The following is an 11,171-nucleotide window of genomic DNA, read 5'->3' on the forward strand; positions in this document are numbered from 1 at the left end:
TTATGTCTCATGTTATTTAATAAAATACAGATAATACCTAAACAAAACAGCTTTATTCAACAATTTTTAACATTTAAATAAACACCAAAATACAAAGAAATCTGCATATATTTACAAACAGGGCTTGTAGCAGTCCAGCAAACATAAGAACACACTGGGAATAAATGTATAAAAACAAAGTGAATCACTCAGTACAAAATATACATTAGAAACAGTGGTTCATCATTATTTGGTTATCCTTACATACATTGTATTTGTTCATAAAAATATAGAGAAAGAGGTCCAATTACTCAAGAGTGATGTTTTGTGTCATCACATATCATATACAAAATAGCTTTTCATAGCTATGAAACGTATCAACTTTTCCTTAAAGCAATATAAGGAGGCAGGTAGCTTAGTGGTTAAGAGCGTTGTGCCAGTAACCGAAAGGTCGCTGGTTCTAATCCCCGAGCCGACTAGGTGAAAAATCTGTCAATGTGCCCTTGAGCAAGGCACTTAACCCTAATTGCTCATGTAAATCGCTCTGGATAAGAGCGTTTGCTAAATGACTAAAATGTATACCCACAACGTATCTAAGGCACACAAAGTAATAAAAACAAAGTATTCCATATCCTATCAAAATCATATTTGCAAACGCTAAAACATTTTGCATTTCATACAGTACATCAAAGTTTTCATCAGAGCCATAAGACTTAACAGTAACAAGCCAGTTATAATACTTTTCACATGCACACACATCTACTCAAGGCTATTTCACTCTCAAACTGGGCTCAGTATGTTAATAACATACTCAGCTAAGGGGGTTCCCCTGATCAGGGTAAAGAGATTCACAAAGTCATGATGTCATAGGTCTAAGGTCTGTATGTTAAGTGGCTTCAGACAGTGGCGTGGTTACTCAGACACTCAGTAGTTGTACAGACGCTGGCAGGGTTGTTTGAAGTGACCAAAGCGTCTGTCAGAGGGGGAGAAGCGCATCTTGGCAAGGTTCTGTCTCTGGAGAGCACTCCTGGTCAGCTTCTTGCACTCCATGTGAGTCCTGGCTCGCTGTATGGCAAGCAGGTGGATGTTGCATGGAAGTGGGCTTCCCCAGGCAGCTAGCCTCCAGGACACATGCTGTTGGACTGGCACAGACCTGCAGGGGGGAAAAGTACAGAATAACTGTAAAATGTGACACTCCTTTTCTCTAGGATAATGGTTGTGTTATCACACTAACTAAGTAGATGGATCCCCTGGATGAAAACTGACCTGGGAGAAGCATTCTTTTTATCTGAGTCTTCCTCATCGCTGGTCTGGTGTCTGATCTGGTATACAGACATACTGGGATGCTCAATCAGCAGGTTGTCCAAAGGGTCTTCCTCAGGGGGGCTCAGGGAGTTGTTCTCTGGAAACATCAGAACACAAATTTACTAAACCGAGACCAAAGAGGAAAAACACTAGTAAGACCTCTAATAGTGACCATTAGATCTACTATCCAAATAACTACAATGCTACCAGTTACAAAACAAGTAACTGCAGACAACAATGGCCATACCAGTTTAACAACTAACTTGTGATTTCAACTTTCAGGGAACATAATTATCGGCTTACCTTGAATGTTGATAACGACCCATCCTCCCTCCTCAAACTCAATGAGCTCCTCATAGGTTTCATTGTCATCTGTGGGAAAATCGTAATCTGTGCTACCAAGGAAATGGGCAAGTATCTTTCCAATCATTGTGTATATGTTTTGCCTCCCTTGGCCCTCTTATTGCAGTCTGCAAAGAAAATTAGTTAACAAAGTGTTATAGTATGTGTCCCCCATAAGGTATAAAATTGCAAAATGGATACAATTATTGCTAAACTGGTAAAATTGCAAAACTGATCTTGGTAAAACATTGCATCAAATGCAAGAAAATAGCACAACCTGAAAAGGCATGTGTAGTTTAATATCCACATTTATTTTTTAATTTTAATTTTTTTAATACATTTATTTATTTAACTAGGCAAGTCAGTTAAGAACAAATTCTTATTTACAATGACGGCCTACACCGGCCAACGCTGGGCCAATAGTGCGCCGCCCTATGGGACTCCCAATCACGGCCGGTTGTGATACAGCCTGGAATCGAACCAGGGTGTCTGTAGTGACACCTCAAGCACTGAGATGCAGTGCCTTAGACCACTGCGCCACTCAGAAAATAGATCTGAAATTATTCCAGAAAGCAGACACTGAACAACACCTTACATCAGGGTTCTTCAATTCCGGTCCTGGAGGGCCGAAACACCTCTGTTTTTCATCCTCTCCTTCTAATCAGGGGCTAATTCAGACCTGGGACACCAGGTGAGTGCAATTAACTACCAGGTAGAAATAAAAAACAGAAGTGTTTCGGCCCTCCAGGACCGGAATTGAAGAACCCTGCCTTACATTATGACCTTTCATGTTTAACATTGGGTCCTGGGTTAATGACCCTGCCAGCACAGCAGAATCAGGAACAGCATGCCCCTTGGAAGCGATCTGCAGACTGGAGGACATGGTATCCTTTCTGACCAGCAATCTCATTTCAAGCCTGAATCTTAAGATATGTTATGAATAAACTAATGTGGTGAATATGAAGCCAATTGGCCAAACTATGGTGAAAACAACTGGTTTGTAAAAAATAAATATATTATTAAATTTTAGTGTATATAATTGTATGTAAAGGCCTACATTTCTAGTCAAATAGGCCTATAAAAACAATCAGGGATACACAGTATTTGTATGTCTTTCAGGCTTGAGGTGTCATAGACTAGACAGAACACAACAACATCCACTTTTAGACCACGGGCTGTCCAGACAGCCACGGTCTTTGAATGCCTTGGTGGACTTGTCACTTGGTGGACTGCCTATACTGTCAATAAACAGCTACACCCCAGCCTGCCAGCAAGGGAAGATCCAATAGTACCCAGACAGAATTAACTCATAAGGTGCAAAATGTATTGTTTACATCTTTTCTCGTGTGCCATCAAAAAGTCCATAAGTAGGAAGTTTAAAGACATGTAAGACAATCCTTACATTAGCCCTATTCAATATATAATACATGTGTGATAGAAACAATTAAATAATTAAACATAAACACATAGGAGAGTAGTTTGGGTGAACTTGATATGGCATTAATTGCGTTTAAACTTCAATAAATAAGTTAACCATTAAGAACTGCATTTATGTAATTCACTGACAATCAAACAAATAACCTAACCTACATTCAAAATGACACATGACATGGTTACAATTACATGGTAGTCTACCAAACTAACACGTTGGCCTATAGGACACTTTTGGGATGTAGAAATCACTAAAAACATGCAATGGATAGATAGTAGGCTAAAGAAAAGTGTCTAGGCTACACATGAACAAAGGCTGCTACACGGATAAAACCTCTCGCACAATGTTGAAGGCTACAATGTATTATTTTTCTTACCTGACAAATGTATATTGGCCGACGGTTAGCACGAAACTATAACTGATCTGTAATTGTTTTGATACAGACTTGTTTATGAACACCAACTCCTTCCCTTTGCTTTGGTGGGTGGTGAACGTAAACAAAAATCCCACCTCGGAAGGCGGAGCTTTAGTTGCTTGCGCACTAACAAACCTATGTCCTCATATTTTGGCAACTAGCTGTCAAGTGAATAAAAGTGTCCTTCCTTGAAACATACCTAGATACATTGTTTCAACCGACGTCCAATCTTTCAAATAGTCTAGGCGTGTAATCTATAACAACAAGTCAAAATATATTAGAGTGGAAGAAAAAAATAAATAATGTTTTGTAGAACGGTTTGCAGTCTGCAACAGTGGTCGACTTCGTTTTGCATGGCCCGGTTCCACGTATCAGCGGAGTTTGATTTTTTTAGACCATTCCATTGATTCTTAAACGAAATCTCCACCCTCCTTGGCCAACGGGCCATGCAAAACGAACTCCACCAATGTTACGAAAAGAGGGGAATTGTATCAATGACTTTTTGTGCTACATTGTTACAAATATTTGCCTGCCGCGTAAACGACAATTATGCCAGGTTGACCCACTGAGACCTATTTATTAGGCTATGTGTGTTTTATTGTGCTTTTAACAAACCACCGCGAATCGTTTTAACAGGATGTGGGCTTGTCCTAAACAAATGTCCCGTCATTCACCGCGGTCATAATTTTTACTAACACTCATTATACACAAACAGTTACACAACAGCGAAGTGCGTGATCTGACGGTAGGGATCTTTAGGCTATTTTCATGTAGGCCAACGTCAGAGTCCGTCCTGTGTGATGAGGACAACTATGTCGTTATGTAAAGGTTATTGCCACACTTTTAATGGAGAGAGAAAGCTGATGGCCACATGATGACACACTAACATTATCTTCTATTTTTCCTTGTCGTCTTACGCCATTCTAAAAGACCTACGTATCAGAAGTAAAGTAGAATTATTGTTATTATTGTTATTATTATTAGCTTCGGTCGTTATTATTGTGGTTATAACATACATCCAAGGGAAGCATTTCGAATCTCTTGTGTGAGAAGTGTTTGACTCATGACAATGGTCTGTGCATTAAGTCATCAGTTCTTTTCCCAGTCTCTGTATCCTAAATATGATAACTGAATTGATTGCAATAATATAGTTGCCTGGCTTTGTAAACATCTGGAGTAAAAAAATGCCTATAACATGAATTTGAAAAATAGTTTGTTTCACTTTTGGTATTTGCTCAGCAGTGTAATGCAGTTCATTACCAGAAGATGGCATGCTCCTCCTAGTCTTCAGGATATTTCACAGAAGACAAGTCTTAGTTGAGGTTTCTTCCAGTATTAAATTGGTAGTGTCTATTTTTACTCCCAATGTATACTAGAGATAGATGAGTTGGCTTGGTTGCATATTGATCTACAGTGTGTCTCTTATCATCGCACCAGGGAGAGCAGCAACGATGGCTCCACGTATGGATGATGTCATGCAACTGTGCTGTGACCTGTCTGCAAATCAGCAGATAAAAGCAGCAGTGAAGAATTCTGGGAAAGGATCAGCAGTGGCAGGAGGGACTGCATTTTTAGGGGGTCTTCTAGGTGGTCCCCCAGGGATTGCTGTTGGTAAGGATCATATCAAATAAGTAACCATAATTATATGAATATGCAGTTCCATACTTTAACCACAAGGTGGAGCCATATCCTTTCTCTCAAACCAATTGTATTAAGTGCACCTATGAGATTTTCAGTGTATATGCAGCAGGTCTATAAGTATGGCATTAGGGTAGAATAATTCTCAGCCAAAATTGTCTTATGAGTGGGGAGGTAGATTTGGCTAAATATGGATGTTTAAATGGGTATTTAAATCTGTGAGCTGCAACTCTTCTCCCCTCTTGATCTTCTGACACAGATCTTGTTTGTGTGGCTCTTTAGGTGGTGCAGTAGGTGGCCTGTTGGGATGGTGGATGACCAGTGGACAGTTCAGACCTCTCCCTCAGATCATCATGGAGCTGCCTCCCCACCAGCAGCAGAGGCTCTATGCTGATATCATGGCCGTTTTGGGCTCACTGGACTGGACAGACCTGGCCCAGCTGACCGCCCTGGTCATGGGGAATGCTACTCTCCAGCAGCAGGTCACTGCTGCCCTACTCAGTTATATCACAAAGGAACTGAGAGCAGAGGTGAGATATGGGGACTGATCTACACAGACTGAATATCTGGAGGATCTCTTTAGAACAAACATATGCTGTCTTGGAAAGGAAAACTACTTTTAATACTCAACAAATTCAACTCAAGCTTAATTTTGGAGACTGAAATAACCTTTTATACTGCAGGTTCACTGGAAGAGGCCTTATGAGAGTTAATACATTGAGACTCATGTCAGACCTGTCATGTTACCTAATATCATCTGATCATGTCCATTTAATGTCCTTTGATAAAGCACTTAAAGGGCAATTCCACCACTTTGTAACTTCATTTTCATCCAGCACAATACCAGTGTCTACAAATGTGAAAAACAGTGAATGTTTTATTTTGAAAATCACTGTTTTGTTACCTTTAATCCTACCCTGTGATGTCAAAGAGAAGCATTTTTTGGTACCTTATCTTTTTGACCATAGATTATAGAAACGTGTTTTCACATACTGTATGTAGACACTGGTATGGTGCTGGAGATAATGAATATGATGTTGAAAGGTGGCAGAATTGCCCTTTAATGTACACATTTGTTTTAAATGAGAAATGTAGCGGTATGATTGAAACTTCTCTTATAAGAACAGTACAGCGATTAACCAAAGGGTGTACTTGATTTGTTTTGTAGTGCATAATTTGTTACCAATATTCTGCACTGAAATTTACACATTGAATATTGTTGGGCATTTATCATTTACATTATTTGCAACAAATGCAAGACAATGAAAAAAGGACCCTGATCACTCCTCTTGTAAGTGTGCCTGGGATCTCAAGCGATTCATGCAATGTGAATATTGTAAGAGATGAGTACTTCTGAGAAACCGGCCTTGATACTCCTGGCGCATAATGGTGACAAGTCCCACCTAGTCCTAGAATTAACTCATTGGGAAAATCTTGGACACTTTTTGTAATGCTCTGTACTAAACTGTTTCTATGAAAATCATGATAAATGAAATAAAGGATGAAGGTGACTATTGTATGATAACCACAAGCTTTTAGTATGACATCATTAAGCCAGAAAACATGTTGTTTCAGTGAGTCAACTGACAGTTTAGTAAGGGAAATTCAACCACTTAATAAATTCTCATGGATAGACGCATGCACGTAACATAGAATGGTATCTCTGACACAATTTAGCAAGATTTTTGTTCGGGGTTTCCGAGATTATACGCAATGTAATGTAGTTCCTCTTTTTCAATGTTTCAATTGTTGACTATTGAATTATACTATAATCTTATTAAGATATCAAAGCACTTTGTGAAGTATGTGCAAGGTTGTTTGTCATGACACCACTGTGCATTTTTTTCAATTCATTTTTCTAGATGTTTCCTTGTTCCTTCTTTGCAAGCAAACTTGGTCATGCAGGTTGTCATAACATCAGACGGAGAAAGATAGATTATTAATCTCGAGGGGAAATTTCATTGGAAGTTATGTCATTAGTTTCTGAGAGATGGTTATTAGTCTTGTAGGTATGGCTTACTAATAAACCATTTCTTAGCAGCTTTTTCAAATTCAAATGGTTTGAAGTCACAAGATATCATATTCCATCACCACCTTATTGGGATGTGAGAGCAGTCTTATACAGTTGAAGTCAGAAGTTTACATACACTTAGGTTGGAGTCATTAAAACTTGTTTTCAACCACTCCACAGATTTCTTGTTAACAAACTATAGTTTTGGCAAGTCGGTTAGGACATCTACTTAGTGCATGACACAAGTAATTTTTCCAACAATTGTTTACAGACAGATTATTTAAAATTCACTGTATCACAAGTCCAGTGGGTCAGAAGTTTACATACACTAAGTTGACTGTACCTTTAAACAGCTTGGAAAATTCCAGAAAATGATGTCTTTAAAAGCTTCTGATAGGCTAATTGACATCATTTGAGTCAATTGGAGGTGTACCTGTGGATGTATTTCAAGGCCTACCTTCAAACTCAGTGCCTCTGCTTGACATCATGGGAAAATCAAAAGAAATCAGCCAAAATATTGTAGACCTCCACAAGTCTGGTTCATCCTTAGGAGCAATTTCCAAACGCCTGAAGGTACCACGTTCATCTGTACAAACAATAGTATGCAAGTATAAACACCATGGGACCACACAGCCGTCATACCGCTCAGGAAGGAGACGCGTTCTGTCTCCTAGAGATGAACGTACTTTGGTGCGAAAAGTGTAAATAAATCCCAGAACAACAGTAAAGGACCTAGTGAAGATGCTGGAAAAAACAGGTACAAAAGTATCTATATCCACAGTAAAACGAGTCCTATATCGACATAACCTGAAAGGCCGCTCAGCAAGGAAGAAGCCACTGCTCCAAAACCGCCATAAAAAAGCCAGACTACAGTATGCAACTGCACATGGGGAGAAAGATCGTACTTTTTTGAGAAATGTCCTCTGGTCTGATTAAACAAAAATAGAACTGTTTGGCCATAATGACCATCGTTATGTTTGGAGGAAAAAGGGGGTTGCTTGCAAGCCGAAGAACACCATCCCAACCGTGAAGCACAGGGGTGGCAGCATCATGCTGTGGGGGTGCTTTGCTGCAGGACATCAGTCAGGAAGTTAAAGCTTCAAGCTTGGTCGCATATGGGTCTTCCAAATGGACAATGACCCCAAGCATACTTCCAAAGTTGTGGCAAAATGGCTTAAGGACAACAAAGTCAAGGTATTGGAGTGGCCATCACAAAGCCCTGACCTCAATCCTATAGAACATTTGTGGGCAGAACTGAAAAAGCGTGTGCGAGCAAGGAGGCCTACAAACCTGACTCAGTTACACCAGCTCTGTCAGGAGGAATGGGCCAAAATTCACCCAACGTATTGTGGGAAGCTTGTGGAAGGCTACCTGAAACATTTGACCGAAGTTAAACAATTTAAAGGCAATGCTACCAAATATTAATTGAGTGTATGTAAACTTCTGACCCACTGGGAATGTGATAAAATAAATACAATCTGAAATAAATCATTCTCTTTACTATTACTCTGACATTTCACATTCTTATAATAAAGTGGTGATCCTAACTGACCTAAGACAGGGAATTTTTACTAGGATTAAATGTCAGGAATTGTGAAAAACTGAGTTTAAATGTATTTGGCTAAGGTGTATGTAAACTTCCGACTTCAACTGTATCTTCATTGAAAAACCTTTTAGACAATTATTTTCAGAAATCAGAGAGCACAATTTAAACTGATTTTGTTTGAAATGCCTATAAAGTGTTCATGATAGACATGTTGCATTTGAATAGGTTCTTTCAAAAATGTCATTGGCAGTTGGCCTGAGTATTGTCAATGACAACACTAGAGTTGGGAAAATCAAGTGAGGCAAGAACTTTCTCTAAGGGCTTATTTACTGCACCTGTTGCCTCAGGACTCGTTCATGTGTCTGCGGGACTTTATAACACTAAGCACTGAATAGTTTGATTACAGCTGTTCGTGGGTCAATAAGCAGTCTTACCAGGTGTTCAGGACCAGGATGACAAAAGTTTGCTATCAAAGGATTTTATTTTATAGATAAATGGTTGATGTGAATGTGATAAATAAAGAGGTATAGTCATTGTTTCCATTTAGAGTTATAATTACAGGTACACTTAACATAGGCACATTATCTTAGTCAACATGCCTTTTTCTAAACAAGATAAGTATAGGACGAAAATAAAAGTATTCAGTGCAAAATGTATTTCATGTAAACAAAGATGCTCTGTGTGTGCATAATGGGCAGTCAACAATGCATACTACAGGTTAACCTTTATCAAAAGGATAACAAAAATCAGCCTCCCAAAACACTCAAAGGTATATTAACAGGAATATACTGATCCAGTACATATATTATATGGTTAGGATTAGTGTTCATATTTGTACAATATTTATGATTACATGTGATCATGTATTGTCTTGATTTGATCTGCTAAATGACTAAAACAAAACAAACAAAACAGATTCGGCACTCTTTCAGCCACATACTCATTCAGTAAATACTTTTCAGTGTCCTCTCACATTTTCCAAAAGTCAAGTCAAGTGACTTGACAATCCAGTGAAATTGGGACTTTGATGGTCCGGTTTTAAATAGACATATGGGGACCAAGAGTCTATCTGAGACACAACCCACTGGTTTGGTGCATAATCCTCTACCTGCTCATCTGCCTCATCATCACTGGGCGCCTTGCACTCAGGCATGACCAGGTTGTATTAATCAGAGCAGTTCCTCCCATCACTGTCCCCCCGTAGACGCACCTCATCCTGGGCCAGGGTCTGCTCCCCCTGGTCCTGGAGACTGAGGTGGCACAGTCGACACACCCTCACAGGCTTAGTAGAGATGTGGCGGATCACGGCCCGGTTCTTGGAGCAGGCGTTGCAGATGACGAAGCCGCAGCGACGACAGTGGTGGCGACGTTTGTTGACCCGAAACATTTTAGTGCAGCGCATGCAGATGGCGGTCGCCCGGTCAGGGATCCATGTGGTGGCGAAGGTGCACCCGGGCTGGCAGCCGGCATGCTGCAGCTGCTTGGACCTGCAGTCCTCGATGTGCTCCATCCAGGCATGCTTCTCCTCAGCAGAGGCAGCTGCCACATAGAAGGACTTCCGTGGGGTGCGGATCAGCCACTGGTTCTCCATGCTGACCCCGTCCTCCAGGTCCTCTAGCTGGATATCCTCCAGGGAGATTACCTGCTGGTTCTTGTGCCAGCGTCCATGAAGGATGATGCTACCGTACACCAGGATGTCATTAAACAAGTAAAAGACTTTGGGCTGGGGGCGGCGTCGACACAGCTTCATCAGCCGCCCCTCGCCTATCAAGATCCGGCCAGGTCTGAACAGGGGCTTCCCACAGGGGCCAAAGGAGTTCTCCACTGCCTGGATCCGCTCTCTGTTCTCTTGCGTGAAAGCCAGCTGGTCCACCATGATGAGCTGGATTACAACACTGCAGGAAATTAACAAAACGTAAATACAATGTAAATACAATTTAAATAACAAAAAATGACATTAAAGATTTACGCATAAGACGAAATGGTAGGCCTATGTCACTAATGATCAAATACATGGATAGTGAAAAATAGTTCATTTTACCTTTTACTCTCTGTTTTGTGATATATAGCTCGTTTACGCTGCAGCAGTCTGTGACTCGGTAGTAAGTCGCTGTGTTCCCGTCTGACCACCATACAGTAGGTTTTGTCAGCTTTAAGTAGTCGTTTCTGTAATGAAGAGTGAGTTGCCACGAGAGGTCCTTTATATGTGCAACACTCACATTTCCTGTTGACTCACACGGCATGGGGAGTTTCAAAACAACTTGATGCAGAAAGAGAGAGAGAGAGAGAGAGAGAGAGAGAGAGAGAGAGAGAGAGAGAGAGAGAGAGAGAGAGAGAGAGAGAGAGAGGGAAAACAGGCAAGACCAGATTCCCAAACATGACGGGATGTGACTCGGAGCATAGAGATCCTATTAAATTACAGTAAATAAAAGTATTGTAATAGCTCATTCTAGGACTAGGACTATGAATACGTCACAGAAAAACACTGTTGGACAGCATTTAA

At 40.4% G+C, this 11,171-nt stretch overlaps 3 protein-coding genes across 10 annotated transcripts; 1 reads left to right on the forward strand and 2 right to left on the reverse strand.

Moving 5' to 3' along the window:
• LOC311111683 (tumor protein p53-inducible nuclear protein 2-like) lies at positions 1-3,846 on the reverse strand. Of its 4 annotated transcripts, XM_084154473.1 has the most exons (5): positions 3,435-3,839; positions 2,014-2,180; positions 1,588-1,754; positions 1,246-1,381; positions 1-1,132 (listed from the first exon to the last, which is right to left on the reverse strand). In XM_084154473.1, exons 3-5 carry the CDS (start codon positions 1,712-1,714, stop codon positions 904-906), a joined length of 492 nt encoding a protein of 163 aa, XP_084010599.1. In that variant the 5' UTR covers positions 1,715-1,754; positions 2,014-2,180; positions 3,435-3,839; the 3' UTR covers positions 1-903. The 4 variants fall into 4 exon arrangements, with proteins under 4 accessions (XP_084010599.1, XP_084010600.1, XP_084010602.1 ...); XM_084154474.1 differs by lacking the exon at positions 2,014-2,180 and having other exon boundaries at positions 3,435-3,846; XM_084154476.1 differs by lacking the exons at positions 2,014-2,180; positions 3,435-3,839 and adding an exon at positions 2,222-2,305.
• Positions 3,847-4,154: 308 nt separating this feature from the next.
• On the forward strand, positions 4,155-6,636 carry LOC311111267 (protein C19orf12 homolog). Of its 5 annotated transcripts, none has more exons than XR_014610761.1 (4): positions 4,155-4,218; positions 4,911-5,084; positions 5,394-5,887; positions 6,163-6,636. XR_014610761.1 is itself a non-coding variant. In XM_084153982.1 (3 exons), the coding sequence occupies exons 2-3, from the start codon at positions 4,925-4,927 to the stop codon at positions 5,657-5,659; spliced, it is 426 nt and encodes a 141-aa protein (XP_084010108.1). In that variant the 5' UTR covers positions 4,155-4,218; positions 4,911-4,924; the 3' UTR covers positions 5,660-6,636. The 5 variants fall into 5 exon arrangements, 3 of the variants coding, with proteins under 3 accessions (XP_084010108.1, XP_084010107.1, XP_084010109.1); XR_014610762.1 differs by having other exon boundaries at positions 4,177-4,418; XM_084153982.1 differs by having other exon boundaries at positions 5,394-6,636.
• A 2,497-nt stretch (positions 6,637-9,133) lies between these two features.
• LOC311111488 (pleckstrin homology domain-containing family F member 2-like) lies at positions 9,134-10,835 on the reverse strand. The gene is made up of 2 exons (XM_084154225.1): positions 10,710-10,835; positions 9,134-10,563 (listed from the first exon to the last, which is right to left on the reverse strand). Exons 1-2 carry the CDS (start codon positions 10,799-10,801, stop codon positions 9,834-9,836), a joined length of 822 nt encoding a protein of 273 aa, XP_084010351.1. The 5' UTR covers positions 10,802-10,835; the 3' UTR covers positions 9,134-9,833.
• Between the last annotated feature and the right edge of the window lie 336 nt (positions 10,836-11,171).

The sequence above is a fragment of the Coregonus lavaretus genome (assembly GCF_964263955.1).
Source record: "Coregonus lavaretus genome assembly, chromosome: 37".
NCBI classification, from domain to species: Eukaryota; Metazoa; Chordata; class Actinopteri; order Salmoniformes; family Salmonidae; genus Coregonus; species Coregonus lavaretus.

What these genes read in the sequence shown, in the direction of transcription:
- LOC311111683 (XM_084154474.1), bottom strand. Translation starts at nt 1,714, where the DNA reads ATGATTGGAAAGATACTTGCCCATTTCCTTGGTAGCACAGATTACGAT. An exon ending in GGTCGTTATCAACATTCAAG is followed by an intron (nt 1,382 to 1,587) that starts GTAAGCCGATAA and finishes TGATGTTTCCAG; the next exon opens with AGAACAACTCCCTGAGCCCC. An exon ending in AAAAAGAATGCTTCTCCCAG is followed by an intron (nt 1,133 to 1,245) that starts GTCAGTTTTCAT and finishes TCCCCCCTGCAG; the next exon opens with GTCTGTGCCAGTCCAACAGC.
- LOC311111267 (XM_084153982.1), top strand. Translation starts at nt 4,925, where the DNA reads ATGGCTCCACGTATGGATGATGTCATGCAACTGTGCTGTGACCTGTCT. An exon ending in TCCCCCAGGGATTGCTGTTG is followed by an intron (nt 5,085 to 5,393) that starts GTAAGGATCATA and finishes GTGGCTCTTTAG; the next exon opens with GTGGTGCAGTAGGTGGCCTG.
- LOC311111488 (XM_084154225.1), bottom strand. Translation starts at nt 10,801, where the DNA reads ATGGTGGTCAGACGGGAACACAGCGACTTACTACCGAGTCACAGACTG. An exon ending in CACAAAACAGAGAGTAAAAG is followed by an intron (nt 10,564 to 10,709) that starts GTAAAATGAACT and finishes AATTTCCTGCAG; the next exon opens with TGTTGTAATCCAGCTCATCA.